Raw genomic sequence first — 16,051 nt, 5'->3', positions numbered from 1 at the left:
GCTTCGCTTCAGCTAGAGAAAAAACCGAGAAAAACATGGTGTTTTTAGTTTGGGAAAATTAATAAAAGAAATCAATTACTTTGACACGGAGATGCAGACACCCCGTGATGCAGTTGACCCGCTTTAGTTTCGCCTAATTTTGAACGTACCATTTTCATAAATTATAATGATTGGTCTATACTCTATACACTTCCCAAAAATTATCTCGTTAGTGGATAGTAGACATGTCAAGGACCATTTCAAGTATTTTATTTTTATTTTGAAATTGGGACTAATCATTAAAATCAAGGGAACAACAAAAAAGTTTTTTCTTCGACATTATGTTTCAGACAATTTCCAAAATCTTTCGAACATTTACTGTATTTTTAAAAGCCGTGGAATTTAATTCTGAAAAAATATTTTCTTTAGGATATTAAATTAATTTAATAAAATTGTAAGTGAGAACGTCTTGGGCTTAAGAATCTGTGTTACTTAATGTTGACTTACCATGTTGGCTAAATATGCATTTACATACATAACATACAATAGAGATATGAATCGTATGAAAATTTCTGGTCAAATTTCAGGTAGCCCCTCCCTTTCCGCCACGTGACTGAGGCATACCTTCCCGCTTTTCAGGGGTACGTTCAGCAGCGCTCATCGGACTCACAGATTAGTAATCGCTGACATCGGTTTCCTACTGTACGCTTTTTCACGTTTCCGGTTTGACGTCACGATAGTCATCGGTTACTCACCGAAGTCATCGGCTGGAAGAGTCGGTTTTTCCGATGACTGACGTCATTACTGACGTAAAACTACTATAAAAGCTACGCCATTTTAAAAAACACCGATGACTGAATAAAAGCGTTCTGCAACTTACGACGTCATTATGACGAAAAAGCTCATCGGTGGAAAATATCAAATCCATCGGGTTTTATTCCGTTGACTGCTACTGAACGTACCCCAAAACATGTGATTATGTAGCTCCACCCTCAAAATTCAAATGATTCTGTGGCCCTTTAAAGGTAGTATGAAACGAGAGGCAGATCAATCCTGTTTCGGGTGCATACTTAATCGGATTTAATCCGATTAAATGTAATAAATCGGGTTAATCACGATTAAATTTTTAATCCTATTTAATCACGTTCTAATATTTTAATATAGATTTAATCTTTTTAATCTTGATTAAATCACAAGTTAATCTGTTTAATCACGATCGAATCTTTAAATCACGATTTAATGGACTAAACCATGATTAAATAGATTTAATAACGATCTAATCTTTAAATCACAATTTAATCAACTTAACCTTGATTAAATCGATTTAATCGACTTAACCTTGATTAAATCGATTTAATCACGATCTAATTTTTTAGGATATATTTATTTCATAATCGCGATTTAATCGGCTTTATCGTGGTTTAATCAGCTTTATCTTGATTTAATCAGCTTTATCGTGGTTTAATCAGCTTTTTCGTGATTTAATCAGCTTTATCGTGATTTAATCAGCTTTTTCGTGATTTAATCAGCTTTATCGTGATTTAATCAGCTAAATCGTGATTTAATCACCTTTATCGTGGTTTAATCAGCTTTATCGTGGTTTAATCAGCTAAATCGTGATTTAATCACATTTATCGTGGTTTAATCAGCTTTATCGTGATTTAATCAGCTAAATCGTGATTTAATCGCCTTTATCGTGGTTTAATCAGCTTTATCATGGTTTAATCAGCTTTATCGTGGTTTAATCAGCTTTATCGTGGTTTAATCAGCTTTATCGTGATTTAATCAGCTTTATCGTGATTTAATCAGCTAAATCGTGATTTAATCACCTTTATCGTGGTTTAATCAGCTTTATCGTGGTTTAATCAGCTAAATCGTGATTTAATCACATTTATCGTGGTTTAATCAGCTTTATCGTGATATAATCAGCTAAATCGTGATTTAATCACCTTTATCGTGGTTTAATCAGCTTTATCGTGGTTTAATCAGCTTTATCGTGGTTTAATCAGCTTTATCGTGATTTAATCAGCTTTATCGTGATTTAATCAGCTTTATCGTGGTTTAATCAGCTTTATCGTGGTTTAATCAGCTAAATCGTGATTTAATCACATTTATCGTGGTTTAATCAGCTTTATCGTGGTTTAATCAGCTTTATCGTGGTTTAATCAGCTTTATCGTGGTTTAATCAGCTTTATCGTGGTTTAACAGAAATAATCGTGATTTCATCGGCTTAGTCACAAACTCAATTTAATCCTGATTTAATCCATTTGATCATCTTAATCCCGATTCAATCGATCAAGGGTGCACACTTAATCATCGAAGTGAACTGCCCCTCGGTATGAGCTAAATCTAATAATCATCTTCTGGCGCACTTTGTCTTGTTTTAACGTAACTAGCGCCAATCACTAATCCTGGTGGCAGGGACGTGCAATTCGTTGATCCACCATAAACGTAAAAGTACATACTCAGCTTAAAATTTTATTTTCATAGCCACACCAAAATGCTTTAATCCATCAAAATGACAAAATTTATAGTTTAAGAATACTTTAAACGATTGACTTGAAATAAAAGATTAACATTATATAGGAAAAGTAAGTAAAATTTTTCAACTCCAAATAAACGATTTTCAAATACTTCAAAATGAAATTGAGTGGTTCGGCAGATAACCTCGAACAGAAAAAAATTGGGAAGCTAACTCGATCCTTGACACTAATTTAATGTCTTTAAAAATGGCGAACGTTTGATGACCACTCCCTCAATAAAAATATTTCATTCAACAATAAAGGAAGGGGAAAAACACGACGATTTTTCTTAGATTTAGAAGAAAAAATAAACTAAGAAATCAAGTATATTTTTTTCGTGACTTTTCTAGCCCACATTTTGATTCGAGTGTAATCCTAAAGAAATACGAGAGGCCCCAATTCCATCCATTGTAATATTAACTCGAAGGACTTTACGTGTAAGGGCTATCCCAACCGGAAATGACGTCAATATAACCGACGTAAATTTGAAAGATCATAGAAAATAGAATAGAGGAATAGCATCTCGGACAATTTGTCGTATCGTTGTACTTCCGGTAATGTTATGACTTAAGACTCGTCTATTAAAATATATAAGAACTGGAAGTACCCAGCACAAACGCCTAACTTTAAAACCTAAAGTTGTATTTTAAATACTTGTCAAAGCTAGAGATTTCCTTTTCTTATTAATGCTCCTATCAAAAACTTTTGGCGATTTTACGATTTTAGGTCAACAATATTAAAAGTATTTGTTTGTAAATTGGGCCGGTAATATTGCGGGCCCCAACAGCCTTTGTGCTTGTCCATTTTATCCTCCAGGGGGCGACTAAGATGGATGACAGTTGCTCCGGAAATGTAGTTCATTATGAACCACACTGACCCATTTTTTCACTATTCTAAGATGATAATCAAATCGGATACGGTTCATTGCAAACGTTAAAATGATCAAAAAATAAATATTGTACCTAAGAAATCGTAAACGAAGTTTATCCTCGGGATATTCTCGTTTGGATAGTCTAAAAATCTTCCAAGCTTTTTGGTTTCCGTTTGCGACCCTGAGATTTACGTGGACAGTGTATAATTTAAATTTAATTTTTCTTTGCCATATTAAAACGATACCGCAATCTGAAGCGAAATTACCCCGTTGCGCCGTCGGTAATTTGAATTTATTTCGCGAATAATGAAACGAGACCTTAAACCCAAAGTTCAGGGTAAAGGGGACTTCATTCTGTTCCTTCAAACGAAATCCCAGACGCCGCGTACCTCCTTTTTTACGGAATATGGGAAAATATATCCGAAAAAACCTCGCAATTTTTCTGCTAAATGTAAAAAAGTCGCTAATGATAATTTCTCTGAACTTCAAAAAAATAATCGTCGCAACAATGGACTAATGTCTTTGAGGCTCGGTGATTGATAAAAGAGAGGCTGACCCATTTGACGGACTCGTGGAGAAAAGACGCAAAAATCGCCAGGGGACAAAATTAATAGCGTTCGGAACTCGCGGGGAGGGGGCGGAATTCGGCAGTTTGCGAGAGATTATCCTCGCTGGTGGATTGGGAAGGGGCGTCCACCCTGCGATTGTCTGGGGACCCCTTGACCCCCCTTGAAAAGGAAAGTTACGAAAGAGGAATGGTGTAAGCAGACGACGCCCTCCGCGATTTTTTCCGTCCAATACATGGAACTTGAACTGGTGGGAGTGGATCCCCTTACGCTTAGTTCTCGATATATAAAAGGAAGACTGCTTTCTTCCAACAGCATTATATCCTTTCCGACTTAGTTTTCTTACGGATTCAATCGCGAGACAGCCGTAGCATTCTTCACTATGAAATTGGTAAGGGGTTTTGCGTTTGATAAGTATTGGTTTGTACAGGGGATAGTAAAGCGGTACTTGTCCTTTCAGTTCACCTTTGCGTTGTGTATACTGGCCTCGGCCACGTTAAGTTTCGCCGGAGTAGCCGCTCCTCTCGCCATCCAACCCGCAGTCGCCTACCAGACACCGTCAGTTGCCTACCATCGCCCGGCTGTGGCTTACCATCAACCCGCGGTGTACGGAGTTCAACCCGGACACACTGTTTCATCAGGAGCAGCTCACGCGGGTGGTAATCAAGCCTACTTGAACCAACTTCAAGGAATGACCGGACACAGCGGATACAACCACCAACTTCGAGCGGCCGATGTCGCGGCAGCGGACCGTGCCAATCACGATGTGTCTGGCTACAGGGATTACGATTTGACCGGAGCCCACGGAGCCGCCACCGGACATTCCCACAACAAAAACCAATTCGCCAGAAGCCGAGGAGCTGGTTACGAACGCGCGTACGCCTACGATAAGATGGCCGGTAACCAAGACATCGGAAACGATCACGGTTCTTACGGCGTCCGTTACGGTGTCAACGACGATACCGGTTTCCGTAACGCCGGTGGATACGGCCGATACGGACACACTCGCGCCGCTAACCAAGAACAAATTGGAGCTGCTGGACAAAACACCTATGGTCAACTCCACTCCGGAATGGCTGGATACGCCCAAGGTCATTCTGGTGAAGTACATCATCAACCAGCCACCGTTTACGAAGCTCAACCCGCCAAAACCTTAGTCGAACCCGGCCAAACTTACATCCAACCAGGCAAGACCATCGTGGAACCCGCGAAGGCTTACTACGCCGCTCCAGCCGAATACGCCGTGGCTCCAGCCCCAGTTGCCACTTACGCCGCTGGTCCAGCACCAATTGCCACTTACGCTACCGGTCCAGCTCCAATTGCCACATACGCCACTGGTCCAGCTCCAATCGCGGCGTACAACGCTCCCATCGCTACGTACGCCGCTGGACCCTACACCTACAGAGCTACGTACGCGGCTCCCTACGCCACAGCTCCTATAGCCCATTACCATTAAGTGATAAAACCCTCTTTTAACATTACTTACTGGTATATTGCTCATTGTAGTTGACGAAGATAGCGTCTTGGTGGTATCAGTTAGCTGAAACTACTTTACAGGCGAAGATCATAGTATTAGCCGCTCAGTAAGCAATAGGTTTACACGTTGCTTTGTTTTTACTCCACCATCTTGTGTATTTATTCTATTACGTGTAAATTATTACGCAATAAACTATGATAATATGTTTTTGGTTATAAAATGTGTTATTTATTTTCCATTTATACAAAAAAAAAGGACAAATTCCGTTTAAGACGTTTTGGATTTCTTCTTTGGCGGGGATTTAGCTTCGTCTGGCACGATTGGGATTGAAAAACCAGGTATCTAAGAATAATTATATCATAACGGTAGTTATAGATGAGTTTTGATCGGAATTATCAGAGTTAGGCCATACCACTGGGGACACTAATTTTATAACAAGTCTTTGATGTTGTAAACCTCGGCTTTCCACACTGACAAGAACTTTGACTGGGTCAAACTGCTTTAATTCAATGTCTCCCGCGATTTGAGTTGGACCCTGAAAAAATTATATTAGGTTTGGAATTCTTTTGGCGTAAGATGTTATTGACAATTTGACATACTCTTTCATCATAGGTAAATTTCACTTTGTTTTCACTTTCGTTTTTATTCTTAAGAAACAGGGTGCATTCCAGGCCTACGCCAGGAAGTAAAACTTGTAAAGCGTTCTCCCTAACGAATAAAATGTAGCCGTCTTCCACCACACTGCGGTCTTTGTAGTAAATCTAAATGCAAAATATACATTTTTCACAAATTATAGTTGAAATATCAATTGATTTAAGTTACTTACATGAGTATACAAATTAACAGATGCTCTACCAGCATACTGCCCCATCTTATGTCGAAAATTTAAGTTATTGCAAAGAATCTAAGGAAAAATCAGCGAAAAGAGTAATTAAGAGTGTGTCATCCAAAACATGAGTTTGAATTTCGCGGGCAGCTTTAGCCAATAGAAAATTTAGATAGTTTCAACTGTTAGCCGCCAGACGGCACCTATTTCTAGTTTTCTTCATTCAATCGGACCCCGCGGACGCGAAATATTCAGTCGTTCCGGTGCTGCATACTTTTTATTTTGGTTAAAATCGTTTGTAATGATTTGAAATGTAAATTACTTAAAAGTATTCAATAACTACCATAAAGAACGTCGGTAAATGTAACAAGTATGTTTTTCCCTATAATATGAAACTCAAGGAAGGTTTTAAAAATTAACCAACTTGCCAAGGCTTACAATTTGACAATACACAGTAAAATAGTAAATCAGATTAGCTGAAAACTATTCGTGAGTTCTGAACCGTTAAGAGAACGGTCCAGGACTGAGCTCTAACGTCACGAAAAAGTTCTGGATAGTTCAGAACTTTTGTACGAATAGTTGTGATTCGAATTAGGATCGTACAATTTGACGTACACTGCCCGATGTGCAGACGAATTTTAGAGATTTCAACCTTGAGTTCCGGCCAGTACTTGCTCTTGAGCAGGTACCGTTAGAGCAGTTCCGCACGGTTCAACAAGAGGTTCTTGTCTGCGAATAGTTTGCATTTGGGCAGTTCTAGATTTTTTTTGCCGAATAGTGCGTATGGGGACTGGTTGAACGGTTCAGAACTCACGAATAGTTTTCAGCTAATATTTATCATTAGGGGTAGGCTTACCTGCGTTTTCTTTTTGTCCAGTAAATCTGAATATGTATAATCAGCTCCTATTGCAACAGCTAACAATCGGTGAACAATTATGTCAGAATATCTAACAAAGAATAGGTGTTTTATAGTTAATAATGACATTACTAACGAAACCCACCTAATAGGTAATGTAAAATGCAACCCACCTTCGAATGGGTGATGTAAAATGCGTATAAATTGGCACAGCAAGCCCATAATGAAAATAATCTTCTTCGTTTAAAGTTCCACTACTAAAATATACAGCTTGTGTCATGCATCTAGTTGCTACCATTCTTAGCATAACATTGAAAAATGGATTTTGTTTAATGACAGCTTTGTCCAAAGACATGGCCAAGTTCTTTCCATCGTGAATATCAATCTCAAAGCCCTAAAGATCGCAATATAATTATTCTTGAATAAAAATTATCCAATTAACTTGTCTTACTTTGGACTTTCCAGCTTTGATAAGCATTTCATAATTCCCAGGAGGAGGCACTGGATGTCTTCTCAACAATGAACAATCTGGGAACTCTTCCAAAATACGTTTAGCAGATGATATATTCGCTAATAACATGAACTCTTCCACCATGGAATTTGTATCTCTGCATATTTACAGAAAATTTTGTAATTCAATATCCATATTACATCTAATAATATAAGCTAAATCACCTTAATTCTTTCGATTTAACATCAATGGGGTCGTGAGTCTCTGAATCCAGATTGAAACGTATTTCTGAAGAAGCTAGTGTTAATGCTCTAGAAATTTCAATTATTTTAGTTTTATTAATATACTTCTGCATTTGTGTTTTATATATTTTCTAACCCATTATCAATTCTTTTTCTTTTTAAGATTTTGGCTAAACTGTTCAAACCACGCAAACTTTCCGTAACCTCATCGGTCATGGAATGGTCATCAATACGGAGTTGAGCTTCAGCGTAAGTTAATGCTGCCCTTGATTTTATGATTGATTTAGAAAATTTGGTTGATAATACTTCAGCTTTGGGGGTTATTTCCCATACGCATGAGAATGCATACCTGTTATTTAAATATATAAAATTATCATTCGTAACAGATTTGAAATCAACCAATGGCAGTACCTCTCTTCGTTTCCCCTCAATGAACATAAATTTGAACTGAGTAATTCTGGAACCATATCAATTCTCTGATCTACCAAATATACAGTAGTCCCCCTTTCTGAGGCTTCTTTATCAATGGCTGTTCCAGGTCTTATAAAATGAGATACATCCGCGATATGAACACCCACTTCATAGTTTCCATTGTCCATTTTAAAACAATGTAGAGCGTCATCAATATCGGTACAGCCTGGTGGATCAACGCTGCATATTGCAATGTGTCTTAAATCTGTTCTTTTAGCTTCTTCCTCTTTTGAGATTTCCCATGGCATTTGAGGTAAACAAGCCAAAACCGCTTGCGAAAATGGGAGGTGGAGAACATCGTGTTCCAAAAGTAAAACTTCATTTTCTGTGTCTTTATCACCAATTGGACCCAAGTTTTTCACAAAATGGCCCTGTATATTACATTTTACATGATGTAGCACATTTAATAACTAATACAGGGTTGCCACTCATCAGGGAATTTTAAAATGGGACTAAAAAGTCAGGGAATTTTAAGAATTTGTAAAAAGTCAGGGAATTCAATTTTATCTTGACACTTTTTTAAGGTAATTTTACCCTAGTTATCTGACAAATTCTATGATTATTATTTAGTTCCTTTAAAATTTTGCAATTTTTTTTAACATTGCAATAATAGTTTACTTAAGTGTAGGTTGATTTCAATTTATAAACTTCTGATAAAAGCGAAATATAAAGCTAAAAATTGTCTAATTTTGGTTTTAAAAAGTCAGGGAAATTGAATATGAAATTATTGTGGCAACCCTGTAACAGCTTTTAGAATTAGTATGACTTATAAATACATTGGGGTATCGTGAATCTTGAGCCCAACCATCAATAGAGACAATAATTCTTTGACCCTCAAGATTTGCAGCTTGTCTAGTTTCAATTCTAATTTTGGGTATTCTTCTATCAGCCGCCATGAATAAATGTCTGTTTGCCTACAATATATGCAAATTATATTGGTTAACACACTCATTTCATAACTATGATGTAAAATATCACTTCTTTGATATTAGATGGTTGAAGAGTGCCGCAAAATGGTCTCCAGTTTCTTTTAATTATACCAACTACTCTTCCAGTTGGTTTAGCATCCTCTGATATAACTTTCTTTGCCTTTTTAATAACTTCATCCTAATATAATTACAGTATTTATAAATTTGCTCAGGTTAGTCTTTAAATGAAAATTACCTCTAAAGTATCCTCTTCTGGATTTTCATTTTCATCTACTAGAACTGCCTCCGATGTAGAGACCCATTGTTCTTTAGGCAATATTTCTATAGCTACTATATCATCATGTACAGCTCTGTTTAGATTTATTAACCCTTGAACTAACACCTAAAGTTAGATTCATTAGACAATGTATTACAGAAATAACTTGCATTACATTTATTACCATATTTGTCTCGTCATCTTCGACAAAAACGTTTCCTTCCAGATAGTTATCTCGATTAGCACTAAATTTCCCTTGGTGAATTTTACCAGATTTTATTTCTTGTTGAATTCTGGAAAGATTCCAGTGTTCGAGAAATATTTTCCCCTTTTTGTTTTTCATATGGACAGACTATAAAATATCAATAATTAGGAAATAATTACGAAAACTGTAGACTTAAAAAGAGATTTTTACTCCATCATCATTGTTTTTAGAAACTTTGGCTAGTTTATCCAATAAGTCTGGATGTTCCTTTATCTGTTCTACATATTCACGAACTGTTAAAAAATAAATAATAATAAGTAACAAAAAATTGTTATTAAGAAGCCAATAATAATACATGTAAATGCTAGAATTCCATCATCTAATGCTTTTTCGAGATTCTCTCTATCATTTGTCAAAAGTACTACTTGAGCTTTAGTATTTGATGCGTTAAAATGGTCATTGTACCATTTTGTCGCAACTCTTATAGCTCTGTCATTTCTATCATTTGCACTCTCTCCAGGTAAACGCTCTACATAGGTTTCCCTAGGAAATTAAAATTAAAATGTTAATCTTTCATAGATCAGTGTTTTACATTACCAAATTACTTGTGGTGCTCATTTGTAAATGAATAGAAGTGTCGATCCTTGTTAGTTATAATTTCTTTTAATTTCGTGTGAGATGGTGCATGTCTATGACGTAGTTCTTGAAGAACAGTTTGTAAAATTATCACATTAGAGAAAACTGGATCTTGTAGTACATCCATCTATATTTGGACACAAGCTTTATATCTAGCCTGATAGAATTAATGCGCTATGCAATATTCACCTGCTGTAGAACTACATTTGTGTCAGGCAAAATGTAATGATTGCTTGAAATTAAAGAGCTTAAACTTTTGGGTTGCCCTTGCAGCCATGGTTCGGGATTTGGACACGCTGGGCATATTTCACATCCACACCAAATATCATCTCTTAAATAATGCTCGCGTACAATTTTAATAACATTCCCCTTCCTGGTTTTTCTTACAAAAGACTTATTTGTTAGCATGATTGTTGTTTAACCACAGACCACGTGTACCCCAAACTACATTCAAACTAAACACAGATTTAAGTTTAATATGACACACTTTACGATAATAGATGGCATTTGTAACTAAATTTTACTTTATGGGAATGGGTGCAGTAGAACACGTGACAGACGTAGTTAGACGCAAAGAGTGTGCAAACCATACTAAGCTTTCTGGGGACAATAGTTCGACTGTAGTAGAACTCGTGAAGATGATATTATTTGTATGAATTATTTCTTTTGGTCTATACTACAATAATATTGAATTATTTTCTAATATTTTGGACGTTTTTTGACGAATCATTTTCGAGTTCTTCCATTCCAACATACTTCGGGATCCGGGGGAAAAGTGGGGCTTAAGGTGGGGTCCGGGGGACAACATTATGTTCGTATAACAGCCCCCAGCGCACTAGCGAACACGAAGCTATTTCGTTGGAATGACCTCTATAGTAGGACAAGAAGAATCCTACAATAGAGGCCAACACGAAGCTATTTCTCGCGGTGTCGTCAGGCACCAATACTTTGAATACATTCAGCGCCCGACTATACTTGGTGCGTAAGGCTAGGTACTGTCCTCTAGGTTGCGTTATAGAAGGCCCATCGTGATAGCGATATGGGGTTGGGGTGGCGCCGCGCGCCCCCAGCGCTCGAGCGAAGTGAGTGCGCAGCGCCGTTAGGCACCAATCAATACTTTGAATACATACAGCGCCAGACTACAGAATCCTACTATAGAGGCCAACACGAAGCTATTTCGTTGGAATGACCTCTCTACTAGTAAATTAAATTTCTTTCAATAATTTCCTAGTTGGGAAGTCAATTAATTACCTTTTCCCAATCAATGGCCTCTCTACTAGGATTTTTCCTTCAATAATTTCCTAGTTGCGAGGCTAATTAATTACCCTTTTCCCAATCAATGGCTTCTCTACTAGGAAATTTATTTCAATAATTCAATAAAAAATGTGTTTAATCTATTGAAATATGACTTATTTATTTTACAATTTCACTATTTACGATATCACTAGGAAAATTATTTGTCAGAAAACTACCAAAATATTAGAAAAGAATTAAATTTTATTGTAGTTTGGTCCAAAAGTAATAATTCAAACAAATAATTTATCTTCACGACTTCTACTACAGTTGAACTATTGTCCCCAGAAGGTTTGGTATTGTTTGAACACTTTGCGTCTGAATACATCCGTCGGGTGTTCTACTGCACCAGTTTGCATAAAGTAAAATTTTACCATATATTTTTCAGACGTCTGCTAATTTTCTTCAACTATCCCAAAATTGTGGCCACCATTGGATTTATCGCTGTGACCAAAACTAACTAACTATAAGATGTCTGAAAGAAAAGTTTTAAACGTAAGATTTATACTAATTTTTTATTTATAAATAGTTAAAAAATATGTGTATACATATATTTCTGCATTTCCTTAATACCCTTATCTTCAGAACCACTAAACCTTCTTACTTTAAGCCTTTGCCTTAAGTTTAAATCGCTTAAAATCTGTATTTTTATTATGGTTTATGTCTAATTTGCATCTTTTCTAGAAATACTATCCACCAGATTTTGATCCCTCCAAAATCCCTAGACTACGTCTCCCAAAAGATAGACAGTACACTGTTCGTTTGATGGCTCCATGCAATATGAGGTGTGTAATAAATAAACTGCTTCTTAATTTAAATTGTTTATCGTTGCTTAATTTAATCAATTTTGAAGATGTACTACGTGTGGTGAATACATTTACAAGGGAAAGAAGTTTAATGCACGAAAAGAAACTGTTCAAAATGAGGAATATTTGGGCATAAAAGTTTTCAGATTTTACATAAAATGTCCTAGGTGTTTAGCAGAAATAACATTTAAGGTATTACATTGTATTAACGGTTGAAGAACTTAATTTTAAAAAATTTGTTTGTTCAAACCCGGTTTTACCTAGACCGATCCTCAAAATGCAGATTACATAGTGGAACACGGAGCTACGAGGAATTTTCAAGCTCTTAAATTAGCCGAAGAACAAGCTGAAAGAGAGGCTAAAGAGATTGAAGATGAAGAAAAGAATAATCCCATGATGGTGAATCAAATGTTTTACACATTTGTCAATTTTACTTAGTATGAAAATACAAATTTTTTTATTAGATGCTGGAAAACCGAACTAAAGCTTCTAAACAGGAAATGGATTTGTTAGAAGCCTTGGAAGATTTGAAAGATTTAAATCAACGGCATGCCAATGTTGATTTCGAAGGCATGCTAGATAAGTTTGTAGTGAAAAAGACTCAACAGGAGAAGAAAACGCAAGAAGAGGAGGATGAAGATTTTATTATGTATGACAGTAACTAAAACTTTACAATGTGTTTTTTTTAAATGATTTCTTCGTATCTAGGTCAGTATTTGGGAAGCCTGAAGGTCCCATAATAAAGCGTTTAGCAGATGAAGATAGCGATGAAGAAAGTGAAAGGCAACACAAAGTACTAAAAACAACTGAAAAACCCACTGAAATATTATCAGAAGAGAAGAAACCAGATCTTGTAAAACCAAAAACCTGGGAGAAAAGTGTCGGAAGTTTGGGAAAGAAGAATGCCCTATCTTCATTGGTTAAAGTGAAATCATCAAAAACAGATGAAAAACCAAAACCCAGCGAAGCTCCCGTTCAATCATCAGAAACAAGCTCCAAAAGTAACGCTCTAAATTTGTTAGGGGCTTATTCAGACTCTGATTCAAATTGAAAAGTTATAAATATATTTTTATTAAGTTCAAAAAAAGACTAGATTACATTCTTACGAGATCAGGTCTATAGAAATATAAGCCGACACTAAATTAAGTAAACATAAATCCACTTAAAAATAATTATAATTAAGATAAACTGTGGTATATGGCACCAAATTATAGATAGGAAATACCAAATCCCCCCAAAAAAATCCAATATATTAATGGTTTAATTTTTTCGGTTTGTTTCACAAATACCAGGGCCTAAAATAGTGGACAGTTCTAAAACTCTGGTTTGGGCAGTACTATTTATCGCAAAAAAGTATGAAAAATTAAAAATAGCTGAACTAAGTTACTTTTTTATCTCATAATTTGGTTAAAATATTATTTTGCTATAAATTCTGAATTCTGCGCTTTTTTAGCTCATTATAATTATGTTTTGTGGGTTCCGTTTGTATTTGGCAGTTCTAAAAAACCCTTATTTTAGCCCCTGACAAATATCATAGGCTTATTTTCAACTGCAACTTGGAAACATTTATAAAATTTTGACAGTAGGTGAAACAAAAGTAAGAGAATGACTTCTATTAACTAAAATAATTGAAAAAAATATGGTTTAAAATTTCTACTAAATATGTGCTTAGAAAGTTTTGGATGTTGGGATTTATGTTTTTATGGCGTAAATGGCAGCCCCTCCACCTGGTAATGTAGGGAAGATACTACTATTAACCATTTTTTTACGTCGTTGGGTTACAACATAGAAATTTTCCTTCACAGTAGTGATAAACTCGTCTATTGCGTTCGAAGGAACTAGCGACACTGAACAGCCTCCCCATCTAAAAACCAAAATTTGATATTAATGACTTTTTTAAATTATATTAAAAATTATTCACTAACCCAGCTCCAGTTAGTCTCGAACCTAAGGCACCTGCTTTGAGTGATATATTTACTAATTCGTCCAATTCTGGATGACTACACTCGTATAAGTCACGGCAACTTTTGTGACTTGTATTCATTAAATTGCCTAATTCTTGCAAAGCAGTAGCTGACCCACTTTCGCAAGTAGCTTTAAATCTCCATACACGATCAGCTTCTTCGTACACATGTTTCGCTCTTTGATACAACTGTAACGTAAAAAATTGATTACTTATCTCAATAATTGTTTTAGCTTAATTTATAATAACGCACTTTAAATTCTGATAATGTTTTGGTATTATCGTTAAGTGAAATTTCAGTTAGCTCTTTGTCAGATATGTCCAAAATTAGGCAGACTTCTTCCCTCGTGTAAGGCTCAGTGTGTAGAATTTCATCAACAATTGGAGACATTTCTGCGATGGATAAGTTCAATGCTTTTTGGACATTGCCCAAAATGCGATTAGATTTCCAATCAAGCCCTTTAACTTTCGCAATGATCTTTAATTTGTAAAATAAAAAGCAAGCTTTAGTTTATAGTTATTAAAAAAATATTAAGTTAAATAGCACCTGCGCTGCCAATCTGCATTCAACCACCCTAATGTTATAATGGGAAGAAGCTGCCTTATTCATTTCTACGCAACTGTTAGCTATTACAAATGTAGCTCCATTAGGCAAAGCTACATTGGTTGCCTTAAGCGGGTTAAACTCAATCAATTTTGCACTGCCTGAAATATAGCATTTTTAATTCTCATTCAGTATTAACTAGTAAGAGATATTTGCTTATGTACCAGGTTCAGCCAAAATAGCAATAGCTTGATCCATGCCACCACCCTCTGTACCTATATATCGCTCCGCAACTGCGCTTAATGAAGCTATTTCCAATTTACTTAGAATTAATCTGTTAAAATTAAAAATTAAACTTGGTCATCAAATGTATTAAATTAGTGTTAATACTTATTGGCCTGAATTGTCGCTAGTACAGATGCGCAAACTAAAGCGCTAGAACTTGACAATCCTGCTGAGGGTGGTATTGTACCATGCACTGATACATCAATGCCAATTGGTTGAGTTAGATTCTTGTCCTCGATAATGCTCTTCACTCCGCAATAAAAATAATGAAACCATTTTGGATCTGATCGGTCAATTTTAAGTTTTTCAATATCAGCAGTGTTTTCCTCAAAGTTAGAATTAAAGTTTGATAGGTTGAGTTTCTGCTCGAAGTTAGGTGATACTGCTAGAATGATATCCTGTTCTATGGCCATTGGAAAAACTGCATATCCACAGTAATCAATATGCTCTCCTATTAAGTTTACCCTGCCAGGTACTCGTACAAAGAATTGAGGCTTCCCTTCAAATTTCCGCTCAAAGCAGCTTTTAGCTATTGCTAAATTACTAATTTTGTCATCATCAAAATTTAATTCAGAAAATAACTCCATTTTCAGGTTTTCTTTACGAATTTCTTAGTTTTTAGTAGCGAAGGAAAGTAGTAACAATGAATCGGATACTGTTATCTTATCAGCAGGCTCATTCGAAAACTAATTTATATTGTGTTGATAAGTAATTTATCAGTTCCTCCAAATTAACTTTAAAAAAAACCAGTTTAATGAGCTTGTTAACTGCACATTTAAAAATAGTGGAAAGCGCGGAAATTCAAAAATGACGGGGAATTTTCAAGTTTGTGCGTTTTTTATTTTTAAGTGACATACTATGATACTTTTAAAA

At 35.8% G+C, this 16,051-nt stretch overlaps 4 protein-coding genes across 4 annotated transcripts; 2 read left to right on the top strand and 2 right to left on the bottom strand.

Annotated features, from left to right (window-relative positions):
• The first annotated feature begins 4,145 nt into the window (after positions 1-4,145).
• LOC149944225 (uncharacterized) lies at positions 4,146-5,554 on the top strand. Its single transcript, XM_090175517.1, has 2 exons — positions 4,146-4,329; positions 4,399-5,554. Exons 1-2 carry the CDS (start codon positions 4,321-4,323, stop codon positions 5,392-5,394), a joined length of 1,005 nt encoding a protein of 334 aa, XP_090031643.1. The 5' UTR covers positions 4,146-4,320; the 3' UTR covers positions 5,395-5,554.
• A 68-nt stretch (positions 5,555-5,622) lies between these two features.
• On the bottom strand, positions 5,623-10,746 carry Dis3 (exosome complex exonuclease RRP44-like protein Dis3). The gene is made up of 18 exons (XM_090175997.1): positions 10,477-10,746; positions 10,257-10,414; positions 10,007-10,194; positions 9,862-9,944; positions 9,631-9,798; positions 9,426-9,572; positions 9,240-9,368; positions 9,038-9,175; positions 8,202-8,632; positions 7,927-8,139; positions 7,773-7,859; positions 7,549-7,705; positions 7,271-7,491; positions 7,098-7,188; positions 6,242-6,319; positions 6,015-6,176; positions 5,828-5,950; positions 5,623-5,757 (listed from the first exon to the last, which is right to left on the bottom strand). The coding sequence occupies exons 1-18, from the start codon at positions 10,693-10,695 to the stop codon at positions 5,683-5,685; spliced, it is 2,868 nt and encodes a 955-aa protein (XP_090032123.1). The 5' UTR covers positions 10,696-10,746; the 3' UTR covers positions 5,623-5,682.
• LOC149944223 (splicing factor YJU2) lies at positions 6,521-13,500 on the top strand. The gene is made up of 8 exons (XM_090176000.1): positions 6,521-6,611; positions 7,954-8,039; positions 11,969-12,075; positions 12,265-12,365; positions 12,434-12,578; positions 12,651-12,785; positions 12,851-13,035; positions 13,095-13,500. Exons 3-8 carry the CDS (start codon positions 12,052-12,054, stop codon positions 13,435-13,437), a joined length of 933 nt encoding a protein of 310 aa, XP_090032126.1. The 5' UTR covers positions 6,521-6,611; positions 7,954-8,039; positions 11,969-12,051; the 3' UTR covers positions 13,438-13,500.
• A 10-nt stretch (positions 13,501-13,510) lies between these two features.
• Positions 13,511-15,916, bottom strand: LOC149944222 (N-acetylgalactosamine kinase-like). Its single transcript, XM_090175998.1, has 6 exons — positions 15,284-15,916; positions 15,118-15,227; positions 14,897-15,054; positions 14,603-14,827; positions 14,312-14,538; positions 13,511-14,250 (listed from the first exon to the last, which is right to left on the bottom strand). The coding sequence occupies exons 1-6, from the start codon at positions 15,763-15,765 to the stop codon at positions 14,079-14,081; spliced, it is 1,374 nt and encodes a 457-aa protein (XP_090032124.1). The 5' UTR covers positions 15,766-15,916; the 3' UTR covers positions 13,511-14,078.
• Positions 15,917-16,051: the final 135 nt, after the last annotated feature.

The sequence above is a fragment of the Leiobunum rupestre genome, chromosome 5, assembly GCF_980474605.1.
Source record: "Leiobunum rupestre chromosome 5, qqLeiRupe1.1.hap1, whole genome shotgun sequence".
NCBI lineage: Eukaryota > Metazoa > Arthropoda > Arachnida > Opiliones > Sclerosomatidae > Leiobunum > Leiobunum rupestre.
This window is presented reverse-complemented; position numbering and strand designations above follow the sequence as displayed.

Coding starts and splice junctions, on each gene's coding strand:
- LOC149944223 (XM_090176000.1), top strand. CDS start 12,052: ATGTCTGAAAGAAAAGTTTTAAAC. Junction 12,366..12,433: donor ATGGCTCCATGCAATATGAG/GTGTGTAATAAA, acceptor TCAATTTTGAAG/ATGTACTACGTGTGGTGAAT. Junction 12,786..12,850: donor AAAAGAATAATCCCATGATG/GTGAATCAAATG, acceptor TTTTTTTATTAG/ATGCTGGAAAACCGAACTAA.
- Dis3 (XM_090175997.1), bottom strand. CDS start 10,695: ATGCTAACAAATAAGTCTTTTGTAAGAAAAACCAGGAAGGGGAATGTT. Junction 9,799..9,861: donor CTAAAAACAATGATGATGGA/GTAAAAATCTCT, acceptor GATATTTTATAG/TCTGTCCATATGAAAAACAA. Junction 7,189..7,270: donor TTTACATCACCCATTCGAAG/GTGGGTTGCATT, acceptor ATTCTTTGTTAG/ATATTCTGACATAATTGTTC.
- LOC149944222 (XM_090175998.1), bottom strand. CDS start 15,765: ATGGAGTTATTTTCTGAATTAAATTTTGATGATGACAAAATTAGTAAT. Junction 15,228..15,283: donor GCGACAATTCAGGCCAATAA/GTATTAACACTA, acceptor TAATTTTAACAG/ATTAATTCTAAGTAAATTGG. Junction 14,251..14,311: donor TCGAGACTAACTGGAGCTGG/GTTAGTGAATAA, acceptor TTTGGTTTTTAG/ATGGGGAGGCTGTTCAGTGT.